This window comes from Cavia porcellus, unplaced genomic scaffold, assembly GCF_034190915.1.
Source record: "Cavia porcellus strain 051 isolate PalLab524CR breed Dunkin Hartley unplaced genomic scaffold, mCavPor4.1 scaffold_2, whole genome shotgun sequence".
Taxonomy (NCBI): Eukaryota; Metazoa; Chordata; class Mammalia; order Rodentia; family Caviidae; genus Cavia; species Cavia porcellus.
The window spans coordinates 110,908,196-110,924,889 of record NW_026947485.1 but is presented as its reverse complement, the minus strand read 5'-3'; the positions used below and the strand labels follow the sequence as shown (position 1 = coordinate 110,924,889).

The window sequence follows — 16,694 nt, the reverse complement described above, 5'->3', positions numbered from 1 at the left end:
TTCTTACTCCAAATTGTACTTCCCAGATGCTAAAGACTACAGTCTGTGCAGGCACACATGCTTAAACTCACACAGTGCGCTCACGAAACACTTAAAACACATACAGAGCATGGCGAAAAGCCAATGAGAATCCATGCCACTCGAAATGTTGCCCTTGGAGAAAGTCCTTTGGGTGCAGGTGGAAGAAAGGGAGGTAAAGAGCTTGGAAATATTGATGTTTGGGAGACAGTTTTGCCATCCCCAAGACTCTGTTTGCTTGAATTGTAACAGAGGCCCCTGGTAGTTCACTCCAGAAAAAGGAAGCTAAACAATTCTAGTTTGGATCCACACCTAGGGAGTGAGACCTTGGGTGAGGGCGCCCAGGTAGTTCCATCGCAGTTCAAAAAATGCTGAAGCACAAACATGTTGACAATCATTGGAGAGCAAATAAGTTGGCCTTCCAGGAATACCCTCAGGTTCAGTATCCCTGGATTCAACCAACCTGAAATGGGAAATAGAAAGGAAAAAATTGTGTCTATGCCGAGAACTTCTCTTTCTCATCATTACTCCCCAAACAATGCTGGTTGTGTTGTTTATTATTTTTATTATAATTGTTATTTGCTTATTATTATTATCTTCATAGTACTTGTATTAGGCATGGTGAGTAACCTAGAGCTGATTCAAAATTCAGGTTATATGCAAATGTTACACAATTTTGTTTCAAGAACTTGAGTATCCGCAGATTTTGGTATCAGTAAGGGACTTGGAATCAGTGTATTCAGTCAGGATGACTGTATTCACTATGAGGAACTGATTTGACTGAGTAGGGGTTGCTGGTGCTTCTGTGACAGAGCTGGAAGGAATTAAGAGCAAAGGGTGTGAAGGGGTCCTGCCTAGAGGGCCCCAGTCTCTTTGCAATCCTTCCGGTTCCTGCTTGGTTAACTTGGTGTAGCCCAGAGCGTCCTTATGTGAGAGGTAAAACTTAGTGTGTCTCACCGTCTGTCCCTCTCTCCTGTGCCTTGAAAGCTGCTCTATCCCCTGGTGATGGAGGGAGAAAGGAGAGAAAACCCCTCCTTTTGTACTCAGGAGTCTCCAGTTAGGGCAGAAGATGAAAAAGGAGGAAGAAGGGGAGAAGAAACACCGAGGAGGAAAAAGAACATGCGATGAATATCAGTCTACTCATGAGCATTGATGGAGAAGCCAGGCCTGGTCTTAGAAAGGAGTTTTCAAAGGAGAGAAGTCACATAAGAAAATGGAGGACAAGGAGACAAACTATTGAAAATAGAGACGCTCACCAAAAAGCCCAGGCTAAAGACTAGAGCCCCACCTCAGGGGCTGTGTGCATATTGACAACTATGCCCTGCTGCAGACAGGAGCATCTCCTTCAAGGTGATTGCCCCCGCCACCTTGCAGGGTTCTAGACAAACAACCATGGATGACCCATCTGTCTATTACTAGGCAAATGTCTCTGCCATGTCTCTGTAACACATACCACAATTCACTGTTAGAAAGTAGGCTTTGAGTATGTTTCTTAAAAGGGAAGGTGGTTTTATTATTAATTTGGCTGTAAGACTTGTCACTATTTTGTTTGAAAAGGAAAAAAAATGCAAGTTAGGTATACTTCTAATTTCTCTTAGTTCATTGAAAGCAAAGTTTTGTGCTAATATCATTTGGAAAACTTTTATGCCTATAAAAAGTATGCCTATTTGTAATCTGAGTAACTACTTTGAAGGTAACAATACACAATGTATTAACTATTGTTATTTTCCTATTACTTTGTTATGAAATTTTGTTTGATTTTTTCCATAAAATTTAAAAAACAGCCAGGGATTTAGCTCAGTGGCACAAGTGCCTTCCTGGCAAATGCAAGGTCGTGAGTTCAATCCCCAGTATCAAAAAGATATACAATTTTTTAAAAACAAATAATGAATACATTTACTAGCTGAAATTTACATGACAGGTACCTGTACAATTAACTGATTGTGTCAACTTGAGTAAGAAACACCCACCTGAACTGTATCACTCTGGTCCAGGGCATGGCTGAAGGAATTTACGGAGATGGAAGACCTAGCCTCGGTGTGAGTGGCACCAGCCAATAAGCTTGTAGCCCGAATGGAAGAAAACAGAAACATAGAAGAAAGGCTCCTTTCTGTTTTTTCAGAGCAGCTCCGGTCTTCACTTCCCCCTGGGATGTCATGCCCTAGCTTCCAGCACAGACTCTTCAGCCTCTTCATATGAACTCACATGTAACACTGCACTAAGCTCCAGCCTTCCACTGGACCGTTCAGGTCTACACACACAGGCACCCTTTCCCACTCTTCTAGGCCTGACTCTGGGGGATCCTCCTTACCAGGGATGCTTCCTGTTGTCTTTTCTGTTTCTTTTTAGGGACTGCTTTTATACAGCGACCTCGTGGAATCAACATTTGAAAAGCTCAAGTTGCCTAGCAGGAAGGTGGATGCTTTAGATCATTTTCAAAAATGCTTTCTGATTTTAAAATTGCATCATCAGAGAGAGGACAATGAGAAGTCTTCCCAGCAGGAGGAAAAGACCTGGAAAGCCATTCGTGTAGACTTAGTCATGTGCCCCTATGAGCGCCGCGCCTTCGCCCTGCTGGGGTGGACTGGCTCCCGGGTAAGCATGGGCTGGTGGAATGTGTTAGTTTTCCAAAACATGGAGGCCAGGTCTCCCTGGGCCTGGGAGAGATGATGCCAATAGAGCAGAGTGCCAAAAATGGGCTGTGCCCAGAAACCTCTTAATCAGAGCACTCTACCCACACACAAGTGAGTCAGATTAATTTAGAACAGTTATTCCTTGTTCCCAGGCCAGCTGCTGTAGCCTTACAGGTTGACTGACAAATTCTCTACCCCACACTTGACCTATTGAATCGGAAACTGGGAGTGGAGGCTGGCAGTCTGTCTTTGTCTTTGTGTTTCTGAGGTAACATAAATGTGAAAAACACTGAAGCAGAGAAATCAGTAGGTGGTAGAGTCAAGCTCTCTCCTGACCTGAGGATGGGCTCCTGCACCAGGTGGCTGATCTTGGACAAGTTCCCTGTGTCCTCTGAGACTTGGTCTTCCCATCTGAAAATGAAGGCAAGGGCCTTTGCTGCCTTCCTAAGCAGCAGCAGTTTGGACAGATGATGCTCACAAAGCCTCAGCAGCACACCAGGCCCTATCAACCCTGCACAACAGTAATTCCCAGGTCCTGTCACAGCACAGGGGTCTGTGCCTTTAAAAAGATTGTTTCTCTACTTTACCTCCTGATTTTTTTATTAGTAAATTTTTGTGATACTTAACAATTATATTAGTTTGAGGGAATTTACATACTCAGTATATGTTGTACCTTGATCAGTTTGTTCCATTTACACACCCTTTACCTTCTCCCCTTCCCTAAATTCCCTTCTCAGTCTCCAAAAAGTCTATTTCACTATGTTTTCACTATCATTTCTGTTTTATTTAGCTATGTAAATTGTTTATGCCTTGAGTTTCTCATATAGGAAAAACCATGCAATATTTAATTTCTGATTTATTTTGCTTAACATTATGTTCCAAAGATCCATTCTTTTTCCTACAAATGATTCAATTTTTTTATGGCTGAGTAATGCTTTCTCTATACAAATCACTTTCTTTATCCATTTGTCGGTGGGCATTATGAAGGCTGATTCCATAATTTAGCAATTGCGAATTGTGATGCTATAAATATAGGTATGAATATATTATTGCAATTAGTTTATCTCTAACTGTAACAGTCTTCTGGTGGCATTTTTTTGATCTTTGAAAGAGATTAAGTCTTCTACAAATGAGGATCTTGTCTTCCTCTCCTAGGCATCTTTTTTTTTTTTTTTTCCTGATTGCTCTGGCTAAGGTTTTGAGTATTATATTGCTCAGAAGTGGTGATTTTCCTGGTTTTAAAGAGAGTGATTTCAGTTTTTCTCCATTCAGTATGATGTTGGCAGTAATTAAATGGCTTGTATCAGTTTGAGGTAAGTCCTTCCATACCTATTTTCATTAGGGATTTTATTATGAAAGAATGTTGAATTTTTCCAAAGCTTTTTGTGCATCGATTGAGAGGATTGTACGATTTTAATCTTTACTTCTATTTTTGTAGTGTATTATATTTGTTGATTTATATATGTTGAGCTATCCTTTACACTCTGGATGAAGCCAACTTGGTTGTCATGAAAATGATTTGCTTCACTTTGTTTGCAAGTATCTTGTTGAGATTGTTTGCATTTATGTTCATTGAAGATATTGGCCTATAGTTTTAATTTTATTTTGTTGTTGTGTCTTTTTCCAGTTTTGATATCAAGGAAATACTGGCTTTAAGAAATGGCTCTGGCAGTATTCCTTTGATTTTAATTTCATGAAAGAATTGAAGAGTACTAACAATTAATTCTTCTCTGAAGTTTTAGTAAAATTCAGTGATGAATCCATTGGTTCCTGAACTGTATTTAGTCGGTAGAATTTTTAGTACTTCTTCAATTTCAATGCCCATTATTGATCTTTTCAGAGATTTCTATCTTCCTGGTTCAAATTTTGTAAGTCATTCATGTCTAGGAGTTTATCTATTTCTTCTAGTATCCAACTTATGGAATATGACTTTGAAATAGTTTCTTACTATCCTCTGAATTTCAGTGGTATCCATTGTGAACTCACCTACTTCATTTCTAATTGCATTGATATGTGGATTCTCTTTCCTTCATTTGGTATGTTTTGTATTTTTTAGGTGCAACTTCATTAATCTTCACTCTGATCTTTCTTTCTTTCTTTTTTTTTTTTTGTACTGAAGATTGAACTTAGGACCTTGCACTTGGCCAAGCAGGCACTTGTACTGCTGAGCTAAAGCCCCAGCCCTATCTTTATTATTTTATTTCATCTTACAAGTTTTAGTTTTGGATTGCTCTTTTTTTATAGGACCTTATAACGCATCATTAGTTTATTTACTTTAGATTGCTGTATTTTTCGAACACAGGCATTCGTAGCTTTAAGTTTCCTTTTTTAGAGCAACATTTATTGTGACCCATGGATTTTGGAATATTATACCAACACTGTTGAATTCTAGGAACTTTTTCATTTTTTCTCTGATTTCTTCTATGAATTGCTGATTATTCCAGAGTGTGATATTTAATCTCCATTTGTTGCCTAGTTTCTATGGCTTCTTTTCCTGCTAATTTCTTGCTTCATTACATTATGATTTAATAGGATACAAAAGATTATTTCAGTTATTTTATATGTATTTAGACATGCTTTGTATCCTAAAACATGGTCTATTTTTTTTTTTGAAGAGAGTTCTGTGTGCTGCTAAGAAAAAATGCTTATTCTATTGTTGTTGGGGAAAATACTTTATAGATATTCCCTAAGTGCATTTGCTTGATGGTGAGGTTCAACTCTGATATAATAAGTTCCTGACTTACAAACATTCAAGTTGCAGATTTTCACAGGTGTATGGTATAAGACTCACTTTATTGGCTTAGGAACAAATCCAACTTATGAACAAGTCTCCTAGAATAGAACTCATTTGTAAGTGAACACTTACTATATTTCTTTGCTGATTTTTTTCTGGGGGTTGGGGGGCTGGTCGACCTGTTATGTTTTTTAAGAGTAGGATATTGAAATCCCTCACTCTGATTATATTGATGATTTCTATCTGTTCTTTCATCTCTGGTAATTTTTGTTTTATAAAATTGAGTGAGCTGACATTCAGTGCATAATATATTTACAATTGTTATCTCTTCCCATTACATTTTTCTCTTTACCAATATGTAACAACTTTGCTTATCTTTTCTGATTAGTTTTGAGTTGAAGTCCATATTGTGTGAAGTTAGGATAGTTACTCCTGCTTGCTTTTGTGCTCTGGTTGCATAGAGTATCATTTTCCATCCTTTCAACTTCAGTCTATGTGTTTCTGTGGCTGAGGTGTGTTTCTTGTAAGAAATACATAGTGGCCTTTATTTATTACAATATGTCGGTCTATGTCTTCTGATTGGGGAGTTAAGACCATTTACACTGAGCATTATTACTGAAAGCCAATTACTGATTCATCTTACTATATTTTTTTTTCAGTGCTGATTCTTCTCTATATTTCTTGTGTTTCACTGCTATCTTAGATAAATGTGTCCATTCTTTCAGGCTCCTTAATGATATTTAAATCCCTGATTCTGTTTAGAATTCTCTTTAATATTTTCTGCAGTGCTAATTTGACACTCATGAATTTTGTCACGTTCTCTTTGTTATAGAGGGTTTTTATTTCTCTGTCAATTTTGAAGATAATTTTGTAAGATATAGAAATAAGAATTAGAACTGTTTTCCATTTATGGCTTGAAAATCTTGAAGCTCTCTTGACCTTTAATGTTTGTGTTGAGAAATCTGCTATTATTATGGTAATTTCCCCCCCTCGGGGCTTTTAGTATTCTCTCTTGTCCTAATTTCTTGGATTTTGACTTTGCTGTGTATCAAGAGGTTGATTTCTGATTTACCAATTTGGAACTCTAAATTCCTCATTTATCTGGGCATCCATTTCACTCTTTAGATGTGGAAAGTTTTTGGCAATGATTTCAGTAAATACATATTTATATCTTTAGTTTCCTTCTCCAGAACTTCCTTGACTCCAGTAATTCTTAGATTAGCTCTTTTAGAGTTATCTTTGAGCTTTTGAATCAGTTTCTTCTGATTTCTTGTTGTTAAAGTGTCACTGAATAAATGATTATTATGTCATTATTGTCATTAGGTCTTGATATTCTGCCTTCAGATTGGTTATGTCTACTGGTATGACTTACTTGTGTTTTTTAAAAACCTTTGTTTCTTTATTAAAATGGTCACTCATACCTTGTATTGTCTTCTTTATTTCAATTAGCTGGTTTTTCTGTCTTCTGTATAAGCTGGTTGAACATTTTTCTTAATCACATAGTTTATCTGCTTATTTATATTTTCTTTGAGCTCACTGAGCATCTTGTGCATTTGCTTATTTGTTTTTTATCTCTTCAAACATTTTTACCATTTGTTTTTAAGTTCTTTGCCTAAACATCCTCTACTTCAGTGTCTATGAGATCAACTTTTGAGAGTCAAGAGCTTTTAGAGGCATCTTTGGCCCGCATTTTCTCATGTTTCTAGTGTTTTTTGTGCTAAGCATTTAAATCAGTTAGGATATAAACTCAGTCTTTACTGTGGCGGTTTCTTTAGTATCTGTCTCCCTGTGATGTGACCTCAGCTTTTGTTATGTGCTGCTGTTCTCTTATCTACTCAGCATACTCTGTATTTGTTTCGGGCCTAATTACTATGTTGCAGGGAGAGAATAACTGCCTGTTATATCAGCCTCTACAGAATCAACCATTTGTCAGTACATAATTTAAAATCTGTTTTAAATCTTTTGTACTTTTCCCAGTGTCCCAGAAAGACAATGAAATAATGCTGCGGAAGCATAAGCTGGGATGTAGAGGGTAATGGAAGGAGAAAAGTTCAGAAAAAAGGAAGAAGTAAAAAGTAAAAAAAGAGTAAAGGAATGAAAGAAAAGCAATAAGAATTGAGTAATATTTTTATATCAGTATTGAAGGGAGGGAGCAGAGAGAGCTTTAGAGGTTATTTGCAGGTACCAGAAAAAAGGAAGGCGAGGAACGGAAATGTAGGTAGAGATAGAGGAGAGCTGTAGGAATGCTGTAATCAGTTGCTATGTGGTAGGAAGTTTATGCACAAATCCCTTACATACAATTTTTGGTGAGCTTTCACCTAATTGTCAATAAAAGATACCAAAGCCATAATTAATTCTTATCCTTATTTACATTTTGCATATACAGATACTTCACATATATATATCTGAAGAGAGGAAGAAAAAGAAAAAGAATCATTGTGATAATGAAAAAGAATTCATTGTGATAATGCTATTTGTGTTGTGCAAAAACAGGGGAGATAGAGAGATCTGCGAGGGTGTAAGAGAGAAAGTAAGCAAAAGTGGGGAGAAGTTCAAATGGAGCATGGTGTGGGGTACAGAGCATCTGTGTCCAATTTATGACCCAACAGGAAAACGACTGAGCTAACCCTATGCAACACCACTTAGTGTAACCAGGAACTATAGAGGTAAAAGCTTTAGCTCTTACTTATGCTTTTATTAGCACACTAACAACCCCTGAGCTCTTGCTACAAGTACTACTTGATGTAAGACAGAAAGAAAAAAGAGGAATAAAAATACATTGTGTTGATAGTGTTTGTGTAATGCAAAAGAAGGGGAGAAGGAGGGTGATTTGAGAGTGTGAGAGAGGAAGTAAGTAAAAACCAAAGGTGAGAGGAGTTTAAATGGAATGTTGTGGAAGGCATAGGAGGACCAGGACCAATTTGTGATGAAACCAAACATTAACCTTATTGAAACAACGCTTGGCATGGGAAACCCAGCATGACTTGCTAAGAGCAATAGCTTAGATCCCTGCACTCTTATCTAGCACATGACAGCCTCCTCCACACCCCATCTTTCAAAAAGCAATACCAGATGAAAAGAGGAAAAAAACACCCACATACACAACTAAAAAAATAGTCCTCTCAGTGCTAGTTATACTGCAGTCTGAATTCAACCAGTGTTTGTCATCCCTTAGCTCAAAAATGAACAGTTCATGTTTTGTAACACCTTCAGGTTCCAAACTCCAGTCCTTGTGGTGATCACTGAGAGGTTGGGCATCAACTAGTGCTTGACTGGGGCGCTTCCAATAATTTGTGAAGGGGCTGTAGGGTCCAGATAAACCACCACAGCTGCTTCTCATTCCCCTGGAGGAAGAGCTCTGCTAGATTCCAGCTGGGCTCCTATGGCCATAAGTGGTTGGAGGTTTTTGCTTCTGCCTAATGACTGGACACCTTCTGTTTATGGGGGTGCAAGGGACATCCCAGGATGGTCTAGTGCAAATCTTCCACTGACCCCTGGAGGGACTTCCCTGATCTCTGTCCCCTTATCTTACATGCCGTGCCAAACCTTCTGACCACACCACTCCTCTTCAGCTGTCTACTCGCGCCGACCTTTCTCTCTGTGCACACAGAGTCTCTTTCCAGCGCATGAATTCAGTGGTGTTTAGGGCATGGGAGAAGGCAGCTCTTCTGTGTAGAATTCAGTAGTACCTGGAGGACAATGAGAGGGAGCTCACATGGGCACAGGTCTCAGCAGCGTTTGGAGGACAGTGGTGGGAGGGACCCCACACAGGAACAGAGCTCAGTGGCGTTGGGGTAGAGGAGCTGTTAGCATAACTCCAGCTCCTTCTCTACCCTGAGGTCTCATTGGTCATGACTATTGTACGTAGCCCCCAGTGCCTAGTTTGGATCTTGTACAAGGACCAGCGCCCTGAGTTCCTCTGTGTTTCTGTTTCTGGGACTCCTTGGTCCTAACTCAGTCACTGCTCTCTGAATGATCTTCTGGCTTTACACCTTCCTCAGTGCTTTGATCCAAGAAGCCCCTCTCTTGAAACATCTCACTTGCTGGGCTTTGTCTCTCAGTGGGAACTGAGTTAAGACAGGCGGGCACTGAGTAATGGCTATGAGGCTGGACACCAAGCAGCAGCCTGGTAACCACCTACCTCAGGTTCTTACTTCAGGGGGATTTGCCCTGAAGCGCCCACTCCTGATCTTCAGAGATGTTGTTCTGGGGCAGGTGACTTTGGAGAATCCTAGTATGAAAGGATGTTGAAAACAGAGGGAATCTTATGATATATTTCCTCCATCCTTGATCAGCCAAGATTCAGAGAGGCAGAATACCCCCTGATAGTCCACATAGTCTGGTAGGGACCAAATTTGGCTGGAATCTGGGCCCCATGACTCTGTCTTTTATAATAATGATATCCAAATTTTAAAATAAAGTTATCCAACATTTACTTTTCACACTGTGCTTGAACCACCCATTTATTTATTCAGCAAACATCCACATGCTACTTCCTGGAATGGTCAGTGGAGCAGGACAGGGTCCCAGAAGAGCTCAGCATAGAGCTCATTTCTATCTGTGAGGTACTGTTTAATGAGGGAACAGTGTTGCAGACAAAATAAATCACATTCCTGTTCTCAAAAAGCTTACCCTCTGTTGTTGTAGAAGCATAGAGCTCTGCCCTAGAGAAGAAGCTCACTGTGAGAATGGGCAGTGGACATAGATATTTCACCACAGGGTCTTATGTAACTGCAAACATCTAATAGTGAAGACACTCCAGACCTGACAAAACATACTATTTTAATTATCCCTTTCCAGCAGTTTGAGAGAGACCTCCGGCGCTATGCCACCCATGAACGGAAAATGATGTTGGATAACCATGCTTTATATGACAAGACCAAGGTAGGGTTTTCTTCTTGAAATCGACTACATTGACCCCTATCCTCAAGGACTGCTCCCTGAGCACTTTTCCAGAATTGATTTTTATGTTCAAATACAGTTTCCTTTGCTACAAGTATACTTTCCCCTTGAGAGCATCAACTTGAGAGCAGCTGGAGAGATTCTCACAGGACAGGGTCCTCACCTGGCCAGAATGCTTTGGTTCAAAGACAATAAGCTAACTGGGCCTCCATAGCCAGCACAGTGAACAGAACTGCGTTTGCCATATCCCTAACGTAACAGTGAGTTAGAACTCCAGAGAAAACCGAGGTATCCCCCACAAATCACAAATACAACTAAAGTACTGTCAAATGCACCATTTCAAGTGACCCTGTAGGTCAGTCAAGACCTACAAGAAAAACAACTGAGCTGCTTGAAAATATAGATGGACAATTGGCTAAGCTCACGCATCAGCCATATGCTGAGGTCACAATTCAGGTCAGAAAAATAAATCACTGCATGGATTATGAAAAGTTAAAGATATGATTGTGAAGTCCATGAGTGCCAAGGACTACTCTTCTTATAGTGGTCACGGACACTAAACTGGGCTGCATGGTGGAAGAAGACAAAAATAGTTAGAAATAATGAGCCTGGCCTTCTAGCACATTACAATCTGCATTAGATGTATTTAGTTAGGACAATCTCAGGTACAAATGTCAGAAACCAAACCCAAGGTGGTATAGGAGGAAGCAGTGTCCAGGGGTAATACTGGCTTCAGGTGTGGCAGTATCCAGGTGCACAGGCATCCTGAGTGCTGGTCTCATTCCCAGGAAGGGATTTCCCATAAGTCCCATTCTCCCAGTTACACCAACAGAAAGAGTTCCAGCAAGAATCCTAGTGATGTTCATTGGCCAAGCTGGGGTCATATGGCCATCCCTGAGTCCAATACCCTAGCTCTAATAGGCCAGGCTTGGATTGCATGCTGCTCGCAGGACTGGGCCAGTGGAGCAGACCAGGGTCCCAAAGGAGTTCCAAATAGAGCTCACAGAGGAAGGAGCTGCAGGAAACCCTCAGAAGTGAGCGCGCAGGCAGAGGCAGAGTCACATACTGCAGTTTAGGAGACACACAGATTAATACATAACAAATAGGTCAAGTCAGTGAGTGGCTTCTGCACGGCTGGAACTGCTGCTGACAAGAGGGAGCCCTAGAAGAAACAGAGCAGGAGGGGACAGGGTTTGGGTAAGTGTACAGGTTATGGAGACCCCAACATATGCCAATGGTGTTATAATTACTACTTCATTAGCATATAATTTTGGCTGCACTTTCGAATCACTCAGAACATTCAAGTAGGTTGCTGACAAGGCCTCTCCTGAGGTTTTGGTTTCGCTGGACTGAGGTATGGCTCAAGTTTCAATGCTTTTTTAAAAAATTCCATCAGCTGATTCTAATGAACAGCTAAGATTTAGAACTACAGGCTCTGAAAAAATATCTAAACCCCTTTTGCTGGCTATCAAATGATGTCATAACTTTAATTTATTTGGTACCATATTCTTGGCTGGAAAATGTAAAAATCACAAAAATCAGTCATAGTGTTTTTATACTGAGAAGTAGGGCAATGTGTCCTAGCAGTGATTCATTCTAGTAAGACAGTCTCACAAACAGCACTTTCGCTGTGTCTGTACTGAGATGCTTAAGAAAAAAATGCAATGAACGTATTTCTTGTGTGCTTTCAGAGGATATTTCTCAAAGCAGAAAGTGAAGAAGAAATTTTTGCACATCTGGGATTGGATTACATCGAACCATGGGAAAGAAATGCCTAAGAAAAAGTTGTTGATGGATTTCTGCTCTTTTCTGGTCAAACAAATTATGCTTCATATTAATAAAAGATGCCTTAGGAAAGTTTGGGATTCTTTAGGTCTTGCTGAAATGCAGATTACTACTAAAAATAAATCGCTTTGGAGACATGATCAGGCACCACATGGAAATAAATTAATTCTAACAGGCAGGATGCATGAGGGCTGCTTAGAATTCACAGTGAATTTTCCAATAGAAAAGTCTCATTGCTGGTGGCTCAGCCAGAAAGTTATCAAAGCCCATTCTTCTCTCATGGTAGCTGATGTACAGTATATCTTCAATAAAAATAAAAGACAAGATGATGGTGTCGTCTTTTTCTTTGCTCAAATATAAAATATTTTTAAGCACAAATTAAGTTGTGACAGAATAAAGAGCTTGTGATTTAACCTGAGAGGGCAAACAGGTTTAAATAGAAGATACAGGAGTTCCTAAGGAGACTCTGGGTTCCTTCTGGAATTGGTGGAGGAGGAGGTGCTGACTTTTAACTCTAGGCTGAACTCAGTGTAGTTCAAAACTGGCCCCCATAGAACTGTGTCTATGGGGCTCCAAGACATGGTTACATGAGGCACATGGTCCTGCTGCTTTCACTCAGAAGGAAGCGCAGTTTCCTAAAACACCAAGGAACTATCTTTTTTCTGCTTTGAGACTCCCTCAAGAAGATGATCTCCCTTAGTCTCTTCATCTCAGGGAACCCAGGCAAGAGAAACAGACAGCCCAAGCTCTTGGGAACTCCTAGGTACCGGTCCTTTTGCTTCCACCAGCTGGCCACAGGCAGACCACATTCCTGGAGGCATCTAAAAGGCATCTGTTTCAGCTGTTTCATTGTCCCGGGCATGCTGAGGAGCTGGCGGCGAGTCCAGTGAGAGCCCTGGGGGAAAGCACTGAAAAACTGTGCAGAGGCAAGGAGAGCTGAGCAGTGGTGGTCAGTGGGTGTGGAGAGGTCCCAGCCAGAAGTGGTTTCCCAGGAGCCGGGGAGACGCTGGCAGTTCAGAGTTTTTATGCTTGGGCTTTATGGCTGATTTTCCACCATGTCTTTTTATTTTGTTTTGGTTTTTCCATTTTTGGAAAATGGACCCACACTACCCAGACCATTCTTCCTCATATTATGTAGCACACGCTGAGCTAGGTTGATGCAGTATCTGGAAGATGAGATGTCAGCACACAGCGGGCAGGAACAGCTGGGACCCTCAAGAAGTGACAATGGTTACATGGGTCCTCACTCTGACCCAACTAGAGGCCAAACAGCGCTTTCCCTGCAGGATAAGTGAATGCACGGTGCATAAGGATGCTTGAATCACATCTCTCCTAGACACCCTGCCAAGCTTAAAAAGGCCCAGAGACAGAGACTCCATGGAACTCAAAGGATTGCAGGACAGCTGGACATCCTGCAAGCCACACCTTGGATGAGATAGCCAGAACCAAATCATTTCTGTTCTGAGGGTCCCATGGGGGACCCATCACTCCCTGAACTTCCTGTTTATCTTTTTTGAGACAGACCTTCAGATAGGACTAGACCTGATGATCATTGGTTGCTCTCCAGCCAACCAGCAAGCTGCCCTTAAGTGCTTCTGATGAGCCATTGTTCATGGTTGCTGGAAGCATGCCTAGATGTATGCGTGCATGACTATGAGCATGGCAATGGGTACCCAGTTGCTCTCTGAACACTGTAATCATCCACTTTTCCATAGCAAGACTGGCTGTAGTCAGTGTGGGAACCGACCTAGAAGTACCAAGGATAACAATCACAGAACTGGAAAAGGCTGGAGTTGCAGACTGGGGCAGAGGCCCAGACGCTCCTCGTGAGGTCACGAGATAGAAAAGAGATAGAGAAGGCTCAAAGACAGAGAAGGCACAAAGTCTGCTCCAGGACCTGGCACCACCTTTGTCACCAGAGAAGCTACGCCCTCACCCCCAGTGAGAGCTGGCAAGTGTGAGTCACAGACTTGGAAGGTCAGAGATCAGTGTCTGAAATCCCCTCTCATCTTCAGTTTGTCCAAGGAGGGGCTTGGCAACAGGAAAAGAAAATGAACAACAGAGATAAATAGCGGCCACACAGTAGGAGGAGAGCTGTCTCCTGCAGATTAATTACCACCTAGGTGAGGGCAACACAAGCCTAGAAACGGGGCGGGGCGACTCCTTAGTGAGGGATCAGACTGGAGTCGGCTTTAAAAAAGGGAGGTTTGGGTCTCCCGTTAGCTGTCCAAGTGCGGCAGCCAGGGAGGTCCTCTGTATTCTCCAGTTAAAAAGCTAGCTGAACCATGGCTTTGTGTCTGGAATGAACTTTTAGAAATGACCTCCCCAAGACTTCTCACACACACTTAAAACTTAGAAGGGAGAAAAGTTGTTGTCATAGACACCCACGGTAAAATCTGGCAGCCCGTTGGTTAAATATGGCACAGATGTGTTTTCTGTTTGATTATTTGGGTTTTTTTTTAATCTTTCTCTGTGTTTTAAGAATTTTTAAAATTATTGATCAATATTTAAAACTAGAGGGCACGTTAAAAAGGAAAAGATTTATGACCTCATTTGGAAATCATAAAAGACATGGCAATGACATTCTCACGTGGCAGCCCTCTGCTGGAGCTGCCAGGGCGCCCTCTGCCACGAGGCCAGCAGCCCCTCTTCAGCCCTGACCCAGGCTGCCGCTCCCCTGTTGACAGAGTCTGGCTACAATCCTCAGGGTGGTCTAGTCTTCTGACTGCCTCTGTTTCCCAAACGTAATATTCAATATTATTTTAGGTAGCATAAAGATGAATGTTTGTACTGATACCATCAATAACTATTTATTGAGAGCATTTATTTTTCTGGACATCGAACAGAAAACAAAATTGTCAAAACTCCGTATGACCATAAACATGAAAATTATATTCCACAAAATACTGTGTTAAAAAAAATCATGATTTTCTATGTATGGTAGTATAAAGCTTCCTTTAAAAAAATACACTTATCTGGGGCTGGGGATCTTGCAAGCAGGCAGTCGTGAGTTCGATCCCCAGTACCGATAAAAAGGAAAAAAGATAAAACAAACAAAACAAAACACACTTATCTAGAGAAAATTGATCAATGAACGTAAGCGCAAAGCTTTAGGGCTATTACAGTGGCAACCACAGAGAAGATAGAGGCATGCAAATGGCTGACCTGAGGGACAGCGTGATGGTCCTTCTCCTTCAGTAACCAGCTCCCCAGCTCGGATTCTCTGAAACCCACCACACGACAGCCCCAAGCAGTGATTTCCCCAGCAGAGTTTCTCAGCAATTCTAATTCAGCTCCCTTTATTGTAAGATCCTTAATGGAATTTATACAAATGCCCTCTGCTAAAGTGAATCTGTTGTTTCTCTCTAACAATTTGCAGCCCTTGGGGTTAGCCGGATTCAGCCTCTAATGTGTGGGCAGAGCGCCCTCTGGCGGCCACCAGAAGCCCCTTCAGCGGCCAGTGCAGCATCCAAACCCCACTCTGGTTCTGCCCTTGGAGACCTCTCAGGCCATCCCTTCTTCCTCCGAACGTGACACACCAAGATGTGCGGTACCACGGTTCTTGTTGACTTAGTAGAGGATAGGCACACAGGCTGCTGCCCCCTATTCACTAGCTCTGTGGCCGTGAACAACTTACCTAACCTCTCTAAGCCTTGGCTTTCTCCTCTGTAAAACAACGGTTCCTTTGTCTGCACTTGCTAGCGGGTTAAATCAGGCGATGCTGTGAAATGCTGGATTTAGGGTCCTTTGGCGGGAAGAGGGTCCAGGAACAAGCTCATAACACCTCCAGGGAAAGGACATTGCAGCAGACCGTCAGTATTTTTCTTGCAGGCTTCCTCCGAGGTGCGTCCCCAGCTCCTGGAGCCCAAACAGGAGAATGACGGTTTGCAAGCATCTGGCTCTGTGTTTTCCCGGCCTGAGCTTGCATGAATCTGGCCAGCGCCGGCTACACAGGCCAAAATTCCCTAAGCGCAGGGCTGTGGGCAGCCGACAGCAGGCCGGCCAGAACACTCCAGAGCTTCCGTGGATGACAAGGACGAATTTGTGAGACCTTTGGGAGCTTATGGACCTTTGTCTCTTATTAGGTAGATGAAAGCCACAGTGGGAATTACTTTTATGTATTTCAAGTATACTTTTATAGACCAAGTTTACTCTAAGCGTTGCAGAGTCTTCCCTCTCCTGGGTATCGAAGGATCTCCCCAGAAAGCACACCACATCAGTTACAACTGAGTTCATTCTCCTTCTTCTTCTTCTTCTTCTTCTTCTTCTTCTTCTTCTTCTTCTTCTTCTTCTTCTTTCTTCTTCTTCTTCTTCTTCTTCTTCTTCTTCTTCTTCTTCTTCTTTCTTCTTCTTCTTCTTCTTCTTCTTCTTCTTCTTCTTCTTCTTCTTCTTCTTCTTCTCTTCTTCTCCTTCTTCTCCTTCTTCTTCTCCTTCTTCTTCTTCTTCTTCTTCTTCTTCTTCTTCTTCTTCTTCTTCTTCTTCTTCTTCTTCTTCTTCTTCGTCCTTCTTCTCCTTCTTCTTCTTCTTCTTCTTCTTCTTCTTCTTCTTCTTCTTCTTCTTCTTCTTCTTCTTCTTCTTCTTTCTTCTTCTTCTCCTTCTCCTTCTTCTTCTTCTTCTTCTTC

General features: G+C 41.5%; 1 protein-coding gene and 1 long non-coding RNA gene across 5 annotated transcripts in view; one reads left to right on the top strand and one right to left on the bottom strand.

Moving 5' to 3' along the window:
- The window catches only part of Dntt (DNA nucleotidylexotransferase), a 39,590-nt gene extending 27,192 nt beyond the window's left edge, over positions 1-12,398 (top strand). For 2 of the 4 annotated variants that reach the window (XM_063245142.1, XM_063245141.1), the window contains exons 9-11: positions 2,368-2,613; positions 10,189-10,269; positions 11,979-12,398. In XM_063245142.1, the coding sequence (XP_063101212.1) occupies positions 2,368-2,613; positions 10,189-10,269; positions 11,979-12,065 (414 nt within the window). In that variant the 3' untranslated portion in view covers positions 12,066-12,398. Of the gene's footprint in view, positions 1-2,367; positions 2,614-10,185; positions 10,270-11,978 lie in introns of all 4 variants that reach the window. The other 2 variants (XM_003479764.4, XM_063245140.1) reach the window with 1 other exon arrangement.
- LOC134475256 (uncharacterized) overlaps positions 1-16,425 on the bottom strand; it is a 28,752-nt gene extending 12,327 nt beyond the window's left edge. The window contains exon 1 of the long non-coding RNA XR_010046313.1: positions 15,238-16,425. This is a non-coding gene — a long non-coding RNA (uncharacterized LOC134475256). The remainder of the gene's footprint in view (positions 1-15,237) is intronic.
- Positions 16,426-16,694: the final 269 nt, after the last annotated feature.